The sequence below is a fragment of the Podarcis raffonei genome, chromosome 12, assembly GCF_027172205.1.
Source record: "Podarcis raffonei isolate rPodRaf1 chromosome 12, rPodRaf1.pri, whole genome shotgun sequence".
In the NCBI taxonomy this organism is placed as follows: Eukaryota; Metazoa; Chordata; class Lepidosauria; order Squamata; family Lacertidae; genus Podarcis; species Podarcis raffonei.
This window is the reverse complement of record NC_070613.1, coordinates 59,930,325-59,948,010: the sequence shown is the minus strand read 5'-3', so window position 1 is coordinate 59,948,010 and position 17,686 is coordinate 59,930,325. Positions and strand designations below refer to the sequence as shown.

Here is a 17,686-nt window from a genome sequence, read left to right as displayed (position 1 = left end):
CTGACTAGACTAGGCAGGGAGATGAGTAGGAAGTGGAGGGGAGCTTCCCTGCATTATTTTACTGAGAAAAAAGAAAATGTCGTAACAACTTGGTTGTTACTGCAATTATTTACCATCCCTTAGAGCAAGACACATCAATAGTCCAACAACTGAAGGTGCATTCTCACAGCGCCCTGAGAGCAGCATCCTGCCCGCCTCTGCCTCCCACCCCCCCCTCCGCCCTCTCTCCCGCCTCCTCTGCTGCTCACTTGATGCCCCCCACATCTCTCCGCAAGTTCTTGATTCTCCCTAGCACTGCTGGAAGGTATAGATGAATCCAGGGGCACCACTGGAGGGGGGGCTGAGCTCTCTGGGGGCCCTGCATCATTAATTGGCTCAATATTCAGGGGGCCAAGCGCAGACTCACAGCTTTCATGGCCGGCTGCTGGGTGCAAGATCGACAGGAGCTGCAGAAGGGAGAAGCCAGCTCTCGGGATGCTTAGCATGTGCGTGTGACATCGCACACACGCGGGACCCCCCCCATCTGCCCTGTAAGTTGGCGCATATGTATGAATCCAGACATCTGGAGAAACCTGCTCTACGCCCCTTCTGGCTTGTACACATTCAGCTGGCTCCAGTCTGTGATGGGAAGGTATTTTTTGTCTAACAAACTATGATCCACAATGTCCATGTGCTACACTCGGAAATGGTGCCATGATCCTATGTAAAATGTTACCTTTTTTGCAGTATGGGCCGTCGTATGCTGTCCCAGAGCAATCACACGAGTAGCCATGGTATTTTTCAACACATTTGCCACCATTCTTGCAGTACATCCCAAAGCTGGTGCAATGGCCTGAGCACCCAGGTTTCACACCAGGGGTGACTTTGGCTCTCTCTTCTAAATCCAGAGTCAAACCGTTCATTCTTAAAGAGCGAATGCAGCCCAGAAACCCCTTCTGTCCTCCTGCGGCACCTGGGCAAGAATGGAAAATGCTCAGTCGAAAGATGCTCCTTCTAGATGGCGAATAACCGCTTTCACATATTGCACAGGAGGGTCAAAAAGAGAAGAGCCAGGGATTGTTTCCACAGGTCCGTCCCCCCCCCCCGCTGGGCAGACCTCTGAGGAGAGAGGTGTGTGGAGGGACTGGCGACTCTACCAGAAGGCCTTGCCTGGAAACTGGGTTGGGGGAGTGGGGTTGGGGGTAAGGGAAACTAGGTCTGGCCCCCTTACATTCATTCCCAAGGAGCCCTTCTGTGAAACTGGTTGTAAGCATGGGAAGGCACACTGACTCCCAGCACTGACAGCTTCCTAAGCAAGTGGAAGCCCAGAATGAGTCACAACTATCTCCTGAACCAGTCAAGATTACCACCAATTGCTCTTTACTGCTAATCATTCTGAAGGTAGGAGACATGCAATTAAGATAAGCGCCATTCTTGTGCAAATGAATTTAGAGTCCAGCCCTAACAGAGACTTAGCCAAACCAATTTCAAGCTTCCTGTGATAGGAGTGGCACTGTTTTTTTACCCCCAGTTATATGGCTACTAGTAATCCAAATACAGTGGTACCTCAGGTTAAGTACTTAATTCGTTCCGGAGGTCCGTACTTAACCTGAAACTGTTCTTAACCTGAAGCACCACTTTAGCTAACGGGGCCTCCCACTGCTGCCACACCGCCGGAGCACGATTTCTGTTCTCATCCTGAAGCAAAGTTCTTAACCTGAAGCACTATTTCTGGGTTAGCGGAGTCTGTAACCTGAAGCGTATGGAACCTGAAGCTTATGTAACCTGAGGTACCATTGTAGTCCTGAGCTCAAGCTGCTACTGTCAATGGTTATTAAAGTGTTTTGGTAATATTAAACCTTCAAACCTTTATTGAACAAAATGGATAAAATGTAAAAAAAGAAACAATTTTCAGACAATAAAAGAAGATGCAAATACAAGATACAACTCTAATATGAGGAAACAGGGAGTTCGGTTTCCCCATTGACTTTCAAAATGTTCCAGCTTCACAGTTTTGCAGGCCAAGATAGACCTAGAGGCCCTAAGAGCCTTTCTTTTGTTAAGTGGGAACAAAGCATGCATCATCTTTGAACAGCTGGAAATTAGGCCAAGTAAATCAATTTGGCTCAATAAATCAATTAAAGATAAATTTAAAACACTCATTTACCAACATTACCAACTAATACCTTAACCAGCCCTTCCTTATTTTCCTGCTTCCTATAAGCAACTGCCACTGCACCCCCCCAGCCTCTTCGCCCATTCAGGGCACCCATTTACCAGGCGACCCCCTTCATTCTTGGCACCCCAGAGTTCTGGATGCAGCACCAGCGCAGACCGGAGGGTGTGTGTGTGTGTGTGTGTGCGCGCGCGTTGCCATTGCCCATAAAAATGCAATCTCTCTCATCAGGACTACAGTCCAATCTGGGACTGGATTTGAAGGTTCATTTCCAGAGTTGAAGCTGAGAGACAGAACTAAATGCTGCTGATGTTCAGCCCATCCCACCACTCCGTGAGCTGATGGAGGTGGTCTTGGAGATGATGATGCTGGAGAGCCCCTTCCCAGCATTCAGGCCAAGGCGTCTGACCTCTGTGGCAACCACTGGGCTGTCTCACAACATCAAGGCCCCAATGCATGTGGTGGAAAACACTGACATTCTGGTCTTTGGCTTTTTTTAAAAAAACAACGTAAGATGTTATTAAGACTTTTCATAGTAGATTACCAAAAAAAGCAAATTAATCTAAACAGTCCTTTGGTAGCTCAGCCGCCCAGAGCACCCACTTACCAATATAGAGCTGGCTGTAGAGCTCCAGGCGGGTGTGTCCTTCCGTGGGGGCCTTCCGGGTCTCTTTGGGGAGCTGGTCCACCTGCAGGCTGGCCTCCTTGACATTCCGCTCCGCAGTGACCCAATGCCACTGGTCATCATTGAGTGGACTAGGTGACCTCACATGGATCTCCACAGGGCCATTTCCAACATCAAACGAAAAGGAGACATCTGTTGCAGCTGATGAGAAAACGATAATGGTGTTTGGTTTGGGGTTGGGGGGGGGGCGGGGGGAAGAAAGAAATTCTGCTTTACATGAATGCTATTGAAACCAACATGGAAACTATACTTTACAATTAACTGTTATATTTAAGTTGCAATAGAGATTTAATTCTAAATTAGAATAAAGAAAACACTTTTTAAAGACCATGGAGTGGTCTTATAAATCAGAAGGGGGACCTTTGGTCCCTTCAGAGGGGGCTGAACTGCCTCAAGAATCCGCCCTAGCAAGCATGGCCAATGGCTAGCGATGATGGGAGAGCCAAAGGGTCATTCAAAGACAGAGAGAACAAAGTAATGAAGGAGGAAGATGTAACCTTGTGCGAGGAAGCAATGTGCAATGAAGATCTGTAAAACCAAAATAGGTTTAAAGGTGAAGATAGGGGTGGAAAAAACGCTATAAATAAATCAGAGATTAAAAAAACACTATAAACAAATCAGAGATTAAACAAAAGGGGGGGAAAGCTATGGAAAATCACTTAGAATTTATTTGCTCTCTGGTGCCATCTGGTGTTACGTGTTTATAACGCATACAAAACACTATTTCTTGACTAATGTAGCAGAGTCCTAGGTGTTTGCATAAATTAGCATCCAGCTAGGTATTGTTATCATTGCATATTTATTTTTTACCCTGGCTTTCCGTTTACAGATAAAATTGGAAGAGCTAAGAACACAGAGGTGGAATCATTAAAACCAATTAAACATTTATAGAATTAAAATTATATATAAATATAAAAGATTTAACAGTCATGCCAGATGAACCTCATTTCTTTTTTTGATGGACTTCCAAGTTTGGTGGATTGGGGGATGCTGTGGACATAGTGCATCTTGATTTCAATAAGGCTTTTGACAGAGTCCCCCGTTATATTCTTGCGAAGAAGCTGGTAAAATGTGGGGTGAACGAGGTAACTGCTAGGTGGATTTGTAGCTGCTTGACTGACCGAACCCAAAGAGTACTTGTTAATGGTTCCTCATGGAAAACGTGATAAGTGAGGTGCCACAGAGTTCTGTCCTGGGCCTGTTGCTGTTCAGCATGAAGGAATTGAGGGGATGCTGATCCAATTTGCAGATGACACCATACTGAGAGGGGTAGCTAATGCCACAGAATATGGATCCAGGATTGAAGATGACCTTAATGGATTGGAGAACTGGGCCCAAACCAACAAAATGAATTTCAGCAGGGAAAAATGTCAGGTTCTGCACTTAAGCAGGGAAACCAGATGCACAAATATAAGATGAGGGACACCTGTGAAAAGGATCTAGGGGGTCTTGGTGGACCACAAGCTTAACATGAGCCAACAATGTGATGCAGCAGCAAAAAAGGCTAATGCTCTTCTAGGCTGCATCAATCGAAGCATAGTGCCCAGATCCAGATCAAGGGAAGTCATAGTCCCACTCTATTCTGTCTTAGTCAGACCACACTTGGAATACTGTGTCCAGTTCTGGGCACCAGTTTTAGAAGGATGTTGACAAGCTGGAACGTATGCTGAGAAGGGCAACCAAGATTATCAAAAGTCACCTACCATCAATACATAGGAATTGTTCTGTGCATTGTACCTTCCACAGCCACCTTAGTGTATTCTGAGGTCTGCAACTGCTGTCCTGGCTCCTTGGCGTCCAAAGTGAGAGCATGGAATCAATTTTGCAGCTCCAGTGACACAGCATGTCTCCTGACAGTCCTGCTTGTGTGTGTGACATTCCTCCAGGGGGTGGTCTCCTGCAATGGGTGATATTCCTTCTCTCTAGAAGCTCCTCCCACATCTCTGTCCCAGGATAGACCACTCTGCTCTAGCAAAAACCCCCTCATTTCCCCCAGTGGCTTGAAACATGGATAGGCAGGCCTCATGCTGCTGTGCCTTCTCCTCCAGCAAGGCAACCAGCCCTGTTTCCAAGTTCCCAGAGGCTGCAATCAGCCACGCAAAGCTTGTTCTAACAAAAGAGTCACCTGCTCCCTATAACTAGCCCCGTCAGCAATCTGGCTGAAGCTCTTGGAGCCTGGGGGTGCCATACACCTGGGATTTCCCGGGCACAGGCAAGCTTTTAAAAAAGCTCAAGTTGAAGTTTCTGAGCACTTTTGAAAGGCAGCCCCAAGTAGAGTGGATCACAGTAATCCAAACTTTGGCAATAAATCCTGTCGTCCAGTCAGCGCTTCCCCTGCGCAGCTCTGCTTGGGGCTGACCTGGGCAGGAAAACAGAGTTGCAGCGGTCCTGCCGTCCGTGTGAGATAGAGGGATAAATCAAGTCCAGAGACAGTACGTTGCTATCTCTAAAAGTGTTTATTTACAAGCCATAAATCCATCAGAACTTTCCGGCATCTCTCCGTGCTAAAAGCACACGCAGTCTCTCTGCTGCTTCTTTCAGTCTAAAGTGAAACCAACTCTCACAGACAACTCAGACAAAGCCTGTGATGTACGGCCCTGCGTCAGGCCCCTCCCCAGATACAGGACACCAAGGAGTTTTAACCCTGTAAACTCCAAACTCCACACAAACCATGCATCTTTAATTAGTTATTCAGCAATTAAAGGTATGGGGAAGTGCACATCTAACTGGCAGGGTAGGCAGCAGACAGGAAGGGGGCTGATTTCTTCACTCTCTCACCTCAATTGCAAGGCTAGGAGCCTCAGAAAAGAGGCCCCCATTGGCACAGATGAGAACTTTTTTCTAAGGCTCCTCTAGCTATGCAATCTCTCTCTGAGTGAGCTGTGGAGGGGGGTGGTTGGTGAGTGAGTGAGCAGGGAGAGATGCCCCCTCTGTCCCCCCTGCATGAAATATTGTAAAAAGAAAAGAAAGGTTGGGAGCTTCCGATTTCTCCTTTTAGACTCAGCTTATATAGGCATGTTGTGGGAGAAAAGGCACCCCGATGGGCTGCTGCTGATGCCAAAAATGGGCAGTAGAGAAAATAACTGAAAACAGGAGAGCAGTGGGGATTTGGAAATCAAAAGAGACAAAAACCAACAACTAAAAATTAACGCCTTATTCTAAGTACTGATTTCAAGTTCATGTCGGATGCCCTTTCCTTCCCATGTTATTAACTGCTTCATTCCCTGTGAAGAGCTCCATAGCAGAGCAGCTGCAGCAGCCACATTGTGCGCACTGCAAAAGCCAGCTTGTCAAAATATGGCCTAAGAAGCCATGAGTACTGAGCATTCAATACTTTCGCAATGCAATCCCGTCCATGTCTCTTCAGAATAGAGCTTTCTCCCATTTATAGGTCTGCAGCCTCAGCAACCAGGTTGTGTTGGATTCCCACTGTTCAGTGGCCGCAAAGATCAAATAAAACTTGCTTTTCTATTTCACATAAAATATCCTGTCCAGTTCCACAGGTGGGGCTCACATTTAGTCAGGCCCTGTTCTACTCTCCTGTTGGCTCCAGAGAGTGAGCAATCATATTTTCTTCATATCTTTAATATCTAATGTATATGTTGGATTCTTACAAACAGGATATGAATATGCAGCAAGGGACTCAAGAATGATGCTCAAGAGAAAAGGCTGTCCACAGAAAAACATGTGTGCATTATTACAATATTCTAGAGGCTTTATCAAATGCTTTCCAGAGGCCTATCAAATCTGATCATATAAAACGTGAATCTCCATTGTGTGGGATATATTGCTTCTCGTGTTATTATTCTCCAAGGCAGAGAACTGTAAACTTATTTTTATAAATACCAGTGGTGTTATCAACTCTTTACTATTGATTTTTCTCTTAGACCAAACTCTTTATTGCCTCTGGAAAGTTTTATGAATGTTATTTGCTCTGAACTAACACAACCTCTGTTTAACCTTTCCATGAAACTATAAAAAGTAGATTTTTTTTGTGTGTGTGTGTATTCATACTGATATTCAAGAAAGTGTGTTTACACAAAGAAATATTTATTGCATCTACCAACTAAATGATCAGCTGCTGGATTAGGCAATAAAAAAATTGGAAAGTCAGTTGGGAAAGCTACGCAACTTAGATCTTACCTCGAAAGAGGCATTCCATTCACATTCATCTCTATAGGGAATGTTAGCCAGGGATGTATTCTCTGAGCTCTCATGAACCACAGTCTTCTCCAAGCAGGGAATGAGGGTGGTGTGGACTGGGGAGCACGTGGCCCTTGAGAACTCCAACTCCCATCAGCCCCAGCAAGCATGGTCACTGGTCAGGGATGAGAAGAGTTGCAGTCCAAGCACACCTAGAGGGCCACAGGTTTAGGTTCTCGAAATTGTACTTTGCCACTCAAGCAGATGCCTGGAAGGGCTACAAAATAAAACCAACACCATCTTAGCTGAAAGGGCTTCCCAGTTAAGGAGCATTGTTGGGGCATTACATAGATCTTTATTAAGATTTCCTGCCAGGGATCAGTTCGGGAGGCGGGCCCACAACTTGGTTCCTACTACCCAAGCAACTTATTTTCATAGATATATTTTCACAGAGGGCATCATCTGTAAAATAAATCCCCAAAACTGAAATTCCACCAAATTTTGCTCTACTATATTAACGTGTTCTGCCTGTCCACATACATGAACCTTATAATATATACACAAAATGAAAGAGCCTCATCAGGAAGGAAACTCTTTGTCTGAAACTGCAAGTTTATCCCTTTGACTTCTGCCAAGAAAACTTTTCTTAATCTCGGAGATGCCGCTCTAGAGCTCATCAGTGGGCACAACTTCTTCATCTTCAATGAGCAATCACACTTCCAAGCAGAAGTAATCCACTCACCATGTGAAGCAACATACTCATGACTCCTGGAGCTGGTTTGTATATGCATGCAGGTCACTTGATCTCTCTGTCAACAGAAGTCTTGGGCACCTTCCAATAGGACACCTCATTCTCAGACGCCTTCCCTATCAAAAATGGTGTGAAACAGGGCTGTGTTCTTGACCCAACCCTCTTTGGCACATTCTTCTCCCTGTTGCTCTCATATGCCTCCAGCTCGACTGAAGATGGTATGTACATCCATACAAGGAGCAACAGGGGTCTGTTCAACCTGACACGTCTCCATGCCAAGACTTCTCTGACAGATGTCATTTGCAGATGACACAGCCGTGACTGCACACTCCAAGGAAGCTCTACAGAGACTCATCAACCGTTTTAGCCAAGCCTGCAGGAGGTTTGTTTTTTTTTAAAAAAATATATATTTATTAAGATTTTCAAATTTAATACAATAAAAAAGAATCAAAAAGGAAAAAGCAAAAAAGATTAAAAACACATAAAGTTCACAATACCTATTTTTCAATAACATATTTCCCTGACCTCCTCATACCTCCCTTTCTTGTATTCCAGTTCAAATTGTTAATTCAGCAAATCCTTATCCATAATTTTTAACCTATTTCTATACTTAATTTAACATATTATTATTTTACTTTTTCTCTTTCATCCATTTCCTCAATTTATTTTTGCTAACCTTATTTTCATTTAATTTAGTTCATTTTAAAAAACCAATTTTACCTTATCCAAACTTAAACATCAATACTTATACATCAATAAACATTCTTAAAACATTCTTTCTAAAGTCGACCCAAATTCCCTTCCATGAATTTTCCAATTTTCATACACATTACAAAAACAAAATAAAAACAATACACATTATAATTATGTACCCTTTGGATTCCCAACCCCCCCCTTTCCCGGTTTCAGTCCCCAACAAATGTCCATCAGTCTTAATCTAGTATTAGCCTGGAGATCTCACATCCGAGGCTCTTAATTCTCTCTCAATTCCTCTCTGCTGGTTTTTTTGATAGTCCTTAAAATTAAACACCAAATCTCGGAGAAGCTCTGGCCCTTCAGGATCCATGTTTCTTCCAACCAGTCCTCCATACTTAAAAGTGGAGCCCAAATCTTGTTTCTTACTCCTTTCAAGTCCAAATGTCCCCGAGGCTCCAACCTCCACCTTAAGCAAATTTGTAATCCTTAGGTCTTCAGATCTCCACATAAGGAGATCTCTCCTTTTTTCAGTCTCCAATTCAGGCCAGATTTTCCACATCAAGTTCTTATTTTCCTTCATTACCATCATGTCAGACCTCAAGTCCTCCTTCATCATCTGCAGAATTACAGCTCCTCCTTCCTTTTCTTCAGGGACAACATATGTCTCCTTCTCCAAATTCTCAAAGTTGTCAAGTTTCTCTTTCTGTTTAGTTGAATAAACTTCCTGATTCAAATCCTTATCAGATTCAATGATATTGTTTACAGTTGAGTCCAGAGTTGTAACATTTATAGCCAAAACATAAATTTGGCCTTGTAACTTTCCCAAGAGAACAAAGACTCTGTCCAATTCAGCCTGAATTCTCCCTCCTCCAGCCATTCTTGTAATGTCCCAAAACCCCCTCTAGAGGGATTTTGGTTTCTTAATATTCATTCCAGTTCAAATCCAAAAATCCAGTTAGTTTGTATCAGTTCTTCCTTGTTTTCAACAAATTGTAACAAAATTGTAACAGATATAACCAGCAGAAGCAACAGAAATAAACTTCTCTTTTTCCGTCTTGATAGCTAATTTGACAGCTGTCAAACTCTTTAGTACCTCATCAACAGGCTCTCTTGCGGAACACTCCCGGGTCCGGGAGGGTGGCACTTCAGCTCCCAAAATTAGCTCTTTATCCTCCAGCAAGATTTCTTATACTGCCAAACCGTGAAATTAAAGTCTTTTACCAAAGAAGGAAAAAAGAGGTTCTCTCAACCTTAGTTAGCAGGTCCTTGCTTTAACTTGTTTACAAGACGGGGAGGCAGACTTCCTTTTTACACCTTCCCCGATCGTGCCTAATTCTTAAAAAAAATTTTCTTTACAGTTCCAATTTCCGTAGTACTCACGGGTTGTTACTTTTAGAATCCAATTGTTCACAAGAAGAAGTCAGCGCTCTCCGACCATGGCAATGCGGCTTCACTCCGCAGGAGAAGCAGTCGACTCTCAGCACTGCGCCGCTCACCCCGTCCCCCGTTCCGAAGCCTTTAAAAAGGCTCCTTCGCAGGTCGGGGGGGCACAAATGGTGCCCGCCGAGTCACCAGGTTCACAGGCTTCACCGCCTGTGATTTTTGAGGGTCCCCACGTCGCCGCAGCGGCAAGACCCAATCCTGCGGAGCCGATTCCCTCCGGAGCTCAGAGGGAATCCGCCATTAATTGATGGCGCTAACCCGGAAGTCCCAAGCCTGCAAGAGGTTTGGCCCCACCACAAGCCTGATGATGACCAACGTCTTGAGTCAGAACGTTGTGAGCCCTCCATGCATCAGCAACGGTGACCACACACTTGTGGTGGTTTGTCTCCCTGGGATCCACCATAACCAGCAACCTCTCTATCAGTGCTGAGCTGGACAAGCATTTTGACCAGGCAGCTACGGCAATGGCTTGCTTCTCCAAAAGGATCTGGAGAATGTGATGTCCAATACCAAGATGAAGGTCTACCAGCCTTGCATGTTGAGCATGCTGCTTTATGGAAGTGAGTCATGGGCAACTTCCTGCAGTCGGGAGCGTTGCCTCAATGCCTTCCACATCGTGATCTACTGGTAGATCCCTGGTAGGTGTTGGTAGATTGTGGTCGATCACTGTGTCCCTTTCCTTAGCGTTGGTAAAATAGAATGCGGCCCCTCGCCCCGCCCCCCATTGTTGCACAATCTGCAGAGCGGAAGACGGAGTTTACTCAGTGAGGCCGTTTGTTTCCCCAGCGATCTGTAGCGGCTAGATCACTGCCAATTATTACTTTTGTGAGTCGATCACAGTCTCTTGGGAGTTGGCTACCCCTGCCCTACACCATATTCAGAAAGCAAACGCTCCCCATTGCAGGTTTAGCAACATAGTGCTCTCCTAGAAATATGGGCAAAAGTAATGAAGGAAAGCTGCATTGAGGATTGAGTGCAATGGAGTTGTGTTGTGTTGTTATGTGACTATGTTCCCAGTTACTACAAGACCCTGAGATTGGTTGCTTGGACTAGCAGGGATTAATATGAGGATTATCATAGTCTCCAGATAGTTTACAGATATCACCCCCACCCCACTTTAGCAGGAGTTTGAGAGAAATACCAGTGGTGTTCTAGCCACTGACATTATGTTATGACAACAGTTACAGAGGCATGTAGGGGCAAGCAGGAAACTGACTAAAAATGGGGGGGGGGGCCCTAACTTAGGCTGCAACCCACCCAAACAAAGGAGGCCTCCCCAACCCACATCAGGCTTGCTTGCTAATTCTGAAATGTAGTTTGCCCTAAAACACTGGGGTGTCAAGCAGGAACTGAGATGTTGGACCCAGGTTCAACCTTCCACTGAGTCATACAGTTATTGGCCCAAGGGCACCTCTCATGGGTTGAACCTACCTCATAGGTTGTTGTGTGGATTAAAGAAGGAAAGGGAAACATATATCTCAAGCCCCTTGATGGGATATAAAAGTAATTTAAAAAGTGAAGGAATCCGTTAAGATTCATTAGCTGCACTCAAGTTTAGGCACATAACATTCCATGTTGGACTGTAGCCATTAAATTTAAGACAAAACTCATTTCGGAGCAGATGAGGGACACTCAGTCACTTTCTCTTCTGCAACATTGGGTTGAGTTCATTGCTAGCCCTGTTCAGAGGACCTTCACTGAAGTTTATGGAAGTGACTAACATCGGACCATTAATTTCAATGCATCTACTATGAAAAGAAGTAGGATTGACAGGCTAGTTTTACAGAAGATGCTAGATGCCCAATGCCTTACCTTTGCCTAACATCCCATTAATGCTGTGAAAATACTCACATTTCAGCTCAAGTTTGATGAAGTCTGTATTCCCCAGATTCTCAAGAAACACTCCATCAGCTGCTGATGTTTTGAAGTAGAAAGAAATGTCAGCACTAGTTTCCCCTTGGAAGGTGGAGAAGTGGAGATATGAAGATGGAGTAATGAATGAGGCTGCATTCCAATAATTCTCTGTAGAGACATAAGAAACAAGGAAACATGCATTGGTGTCCCAGCGCTCTTTTTGAGCTATGAGTTACTTCTAATCAGAAGAAATAAAAAATGGAGCTGAGAAGGGATGGGTTTTAAATTCCAGATAGACTACAGTACTCTTCATGTGCCTATGTTTTTTTTAGAAACCTACTTTTTAAAAAAAAAAATGGTTTTATTGATTTTCAAGATATAACAATTACAAAAAAATATAAAAATATACAAAAACAAAATCCCAGCTTACTCCCTTCTCCCGTCCAGGATTTATCGATCTAGTTGTTTGCCAAAGTCCAATCTGTGGTTTCAGTAGTTGCCATTCTTCAGGGTTATCAGTAAAGTATTTTATAAAAGGATGCCATATTTCAATAAAACCATCTACATCATTTGTTCCAGTCAATGTATGTAATCTCTTTGTTAATTTTTCTGATACAGCAACAGACCATACATTCTGCTTCCAACGAGAGACACACAGATGTTCCAGTCCTTTCCAATTATTTCTTTATAACAAAGATCAGATTGCCCTTCTTTAAAAATAGTTAACAATCCCAGGGGCTTTATGCAATTTAAGATTTTAAGTTTAAGCTACAAATCCACTGGATGGGTGGTTTTTTTTAACATATTGCTGAGAATGGGCACAAAACACAACTGAGGCCAAGGTCTTAATACAATTCAGAAAAAGTGATCAGTTATATCACACAGGATAGATGAACCATTCAAGAAGTGCCAAAAACTGCCATTTGATCTCAGACCGTGAGCCAAATGAGCTATCATATAACGTGGCACACTTTCCCCAAACTGGCTCTGATTTGAATTATGGTACGCAGAACAATCTAGGATGGATTTTCATATGGAAGATAAGGGGCTATTTTATCTTTCTGCCAAGCAACAAATGTCTACTGATTGCAAGCCCAGTTATAAACTTCCATGATTATGTATTTAGAGTAACTGAAACCCAAAAGTCAGGGAGTTGTTGGCTGTGCGAACAATGAAAGCAATTGAGATTCCGAGACAGATAAGAATACACATAATCTCATTTATGAAACGAGCTTCCTGCAGCAGCTTTGCAAAATCTGACACCTGCTAGTTGCTGTTGGAAATCAATTCAGCTTTTATTCCTGTAAGGGAATGGGATCTGATGGAAGCACTCAGACTTTAGGGTCTCTGATGTTTCTCATCCAATAAATACCATTCTCAACTCTTCCCAATGCTTGTTAGGCATATCTAAGGTGGTATTCTAAGTTTCACTCAGAGGAGACCCAATGGAATTAATGACCAGATCCATTAATAGCAACAGGTCTACTCTGAGTAAAACGACCACCAAAAAGTAACAGTGAAGGAAAAAAGACAATGGATTGCCTTGTTGAAGAAAATGATTGAGGGGCAGAAGACAATGGCTCACATGCACACCTGTTTTTGTGTATGAAAGCACGTATTTGAGATGTACAAAAATATTAGCATGCATTCCTGGTAATTAATTTATAATGCTTTTGTGAAAGATCCAAGGACAAAATACTCATCTGCGTGTCGTACCCATCCCCTCCAAGTGTCCCTATGTCCCAGGGAGAGTCCCAGAATTAAAAAAGCCATCCTGGTTTCTGATTTAATCCCGGGATGTTCCTCTTTCTGCCACCAGGGTCACTCCTGCCAAACTCCGGGAGGAGGAGGACTTGCCACTTGTCCTGGGCAGCGCCGGCTGCCGGGGAGCCTCTCTGTGGCCTCTCCATGGCTGCCACCACTGGCCTCCTCCCTTGGAGAAGAGCAGGCAAGGAGGAGGAGAGGCTGCCGCCGCTGCCCACCTTCGCATGAGGGGCAGGTGGAGGGCAGGGCCACCCTGGGCGGGAAGAAAGGGGGAGTGGAGCAGAGAGCAAGGAGTCTTGATTTCTTAAGAAAAATACTGTGCATCCACATCTAATCTCGCACATCTAATTTATTTATTGTGTGTGTGTGTGTGTGTGTAAATCTAAAAAAGAATAAAATAAAACTGAGATTAAGGGCTTTTCTCAGGACAGAGGAAGGCGTGTGTGCTGTGTCCCATTGGTATAGGGGTGGTGAAAATGTGGGTTCAAGGAGGGTCAGTTGGGGACGAGTGGAAAATGTCCCTATTTCCACCTGAGGAATTTTGGAGGGTATGACGTACCACCTGAAAATGGTAACAACAACAACAACAACAACAACAACAACAACAACAACAATTTATTTATACCCTGCCCATCTGGCTGGGTTTCACCAGCCACTCTGGGCAGCTTCCAATAAAATATTAAAAATACAATAAAACATCAAACATTAAAAAACTTCCCTAAACAGGGCTGCCTTCAGATGTCTTCTAAAAGTCAGATAGTTGTTTATTTCCTTGACATCTGATGGGAGGGTGTTCCACAGGGCAGGCACCACCACTGAGAAGGCCCTCTGCCTGGTTCCCTGTAACCTCACTTCTCATAGTGAGGGAACCGCCAAGGAAGGCCCTCGGAGCTGGACCTCAGTATCTGGGCAGAACGATGGGGGTGGAGACGCTGCTTCAGGTATACTGGACCAAGGCCTTTTAGGGCTTTCAAGGTCAGCACCAATACTTCCAATTGTGAACAGAAACGTACTGGGAGCCAATGTACAGGTGAAACTCAGAAAATTAGAATATTGTGGAAAAGTTCATTTATTTCAGTAATGCAACTTAAAAGGTGAAACTAATATATGAGATAGACTCATGATATGCAAAGCGAGATATGTCAAGTCTTTATTTGTTATAATTGTGATGTTTATGGCGTAGAGCTGATGAAAACCCCAAATTAACAATCTCAGAAAATTAGAATATTAAATAAAATCAGCAAAACAAGGACTGCAAATAGAGCAATATTGGACCTCTGAGAAGTAGAAGCATGCACATGTACTTGGTTTGGGCCCCTTTTGCATCAATTCCTGCCTCAATGCGGTGTGGCATGGATGCTATCAGCCTGTGGCACTGCTGAGGTGTTATGGAAGACCAGGAAGCTTCAATAGCAGCCTTCAGCTCTTCTACATTGCTCAGCCTCATGTCTCTCATCTTTCTCTTGGCAACGCCCCATAGATTCTCTATGGGGTTCAGGTCAGGCAAGTTTGCTGGCCAATCAAGCACAGTAATCCCATGGGCATTGAACCAGGTTTTGGTACTTTTGGCAGTGTGGGCAGGTGACAAAGTCCTGCTGGAAAATGAAATCAGCATCCCCATAAAGCTTGTCTGCGGAAGGAAGCATGAAGTGCTCCAAAATCTCTTGGTAGACGGCTGTGTTGACCCTGGACTTAATGAAGCACAGTGGACCAACACCAGCTGATGACATGGCTCCCCAAATCTCTTTTCTGATGAGAGCAGCTTTTGCATCTCACTTGGAAACCAAGGACCCAGAGTCTGGAGGAAGAATGGGGAAGCACACAATGCCAGATGCTTGAAGTCCAGTGTGAAGTTTCCACAGTCTGTGTTAATTTGGGGAGCCATGTCATCAGCTGGTGTTGGTCCACTGTGCTCTGAGGGACGAACATCCGTCAGGAAGCGGATCTGTTCGCTCTGAAATCTTCTGTGACCCAAAGAGTCAGCAGCAAAGCAGCAGGTGGAACACCTGAAGATTTAGGGGGAGCTTGCACACGCATTTGATCCTCTTTTGCAGGGCTTTTTTTCAGCCAGAACTCACTGGAACTCAGTTCCAGCACCTCTCACGTGGGTGCCATTATACAAAGGAGGCTTTCTTGGTGAGTTCCGGCACCTCTTTTTCTAGAAAAATAGCACTGCTCTTTAGTAACTCTTGCGTATTTATTTTCAGCATAGTGTAAACCACCTCAAGAACTTCAGTAACAGGAGGGTATAAGCACTGCAGATAAGAATAGTGCAACATAGCTGCTACCACTCTGAGGACAGTAGGACTGCTCAGATGGAGAGAAGATGTAGAAAAAGACCCCAGAGCCATCATTTGAATATTCAAAACAGGCAGCATCTCTCCTCCTGACCTCTAAACTTTTCCAGACTTAAATGTCCTTTCAACATTACAGCTTTCCTTGGCTCCCTTTCATATACAAAAGGCACCATATTGCTTGCTATTGCAATGCACTTTGCATGGATGGCTCTTCCTCTCTTGCTTTAAATGCTATCATTTTTTAAATGTACAAGTTGAAAGTGCAAGTGACAAATTAAAAAGAAAACATGGCTAGAACGGTTATGAATGAAAAGGACACTCCCCCTTGAGGAACAGTGTGCTAGACTGTTACAGAGCAACAGGATATTATTTTGTGAGTGAACTGGGCATCTCATTTTTTATCCTGAGACACTGCAGTCTTTTTCAAATAGGGGCATCATTTCCAAAACTACTAACACAACTTCACACAGTGAAATATACTCGGAGTCCTGTAGTGATTTCATGCTCTTTATTGCACAAAAGCAAAAGTAATTACAGCAATGACTCTCCCCATCCCCATCACTTACAAAGGAATCCCTTACAAAGGGCATAATTTATTCGTATTTATTAATTAAATTTATATACCACCCTTCATGTTATGTACTGAGTTGAATAGGATCCAAACTGCAGCAGTCTGATTGGTCCTAGAACAATAGGATTACAGTAGAATTCCGGAATTAGCCAATCATGTGCAGCCCATTGTGTAAATAATGTATATAAAGCAGATACTTTGAGGGGACTTTGAGGGGACTTTCATTCATTCCTCCTCACCACTATGAGCTGAATAAAGAGCATGAAATCACTTTGCGGCTCTGAGTAAATTTCACCATCCGGGTACTACGCAGGCTGTTTGCAACCCACGGGCTCCCTGACACTCTCGTCTCAGACAACGGGATTGCATTTACGTCAGGAGAATTCCAAACCTTCACAGCGCAGAACGCCACCCACCACATCCATTCGGTGCCATTCCATCCTGCCACCAATGGCCAAGCAGAACGCATGCTGCGGACCACCAAGGACACCCTTCGCCGCATGACGCAAGGGGATTGGGAGTACCGCCTTGCCACATTCCTTCTAGCACAGCACAGCACCCCCAGCTCAACGACTGGCCGGAGCCCCGCTGAACTACTAATGGGTCGGTGCCTTGCAATCAGATTGGACCAGCTTCACCCCGATAGAGCTCAGGATGAGGTAGTGGTGGGGGAAGGCAGGAACCCCCTGACCTTCGTGGCCCAGGACCCAGTGTACGCAAAGAATTTTGGGGCAGGCCCAGTATGGGTACCCGCCACAGTCACCAGGGTCACTGGCCCCGTGTCGTACGAGGTGCTAACAGATGGGGGGCAATGCTGGCGCCGCCACTGCGTCCAGATACGGCGACGATTCCAGGGAGAAAACCAGGAGGAGGAAAGGGCAGAGGAGTCCCAAGGGAACAGAGGGGCAGTGAGGCCCATAGAGCACGAGGGGCCAGCAGGAGAGGCAGAATCAGTAAATATAGAGAGGACCTGCGAGGCTGAAAGGACACCGGAACCAGAACCACGACTGAGCGAGCCGGTTGCGCCAGACCAAACAGCCCCATCACAGCCAGCATCCTTGGAACACGAGCCAGAACCTGAACCCCGGAGCAGGGAACACCCCAGGCTGCAACGCACACGTAGGCCGCCGGCGTACCTCAAGGACTATGAATGCGACCTCCCGGGCAGGACTGGAACTTAGAGGGGAGGGGTGTTATGTACTGAGTTGAATAGGATCCAAACTGCAGCAGTCTGATTGGTCCTAGAACAATAGGACCCAAAAGGCAGCAGTCTGATTGGTCCTAGAACAATAGGATTCAGAATGCAGCAGTCTGATTGGTCCTAGAA

At 44.7% G+C, this 17,686-nt stretch overlaps 1 protein-coding gene across 1 annotated transcript in view; it reads right to left on the bottom strand.

Moving 5' to 3' along the window:
• The window catches only part of CNTNAP2 (contactin associated protein 2), a 971,924-nt gene that overhangs the window by 53,401 nt on the left and 900,837 nt on the right, over positions 1-17,686 (bottom strand). The window contains exons 16-18 of the mRNA XM_053359792.1: positions 11,725-11,895; positions 2,763-2,981; positions 716-952 (exon numbers count right to left, since the gene is read on the bottom strand). Coding sequence (XP_053215767.1) covers positions 716-952; positions 2,763-2,981; positions 11,725-11,895 — 627 coding nt within the window. The remainder of the gene's footprint in view (positions 1-715; positions 953-2,762; positions 2,982-11,724; positions 11,896-17,686) is intronic.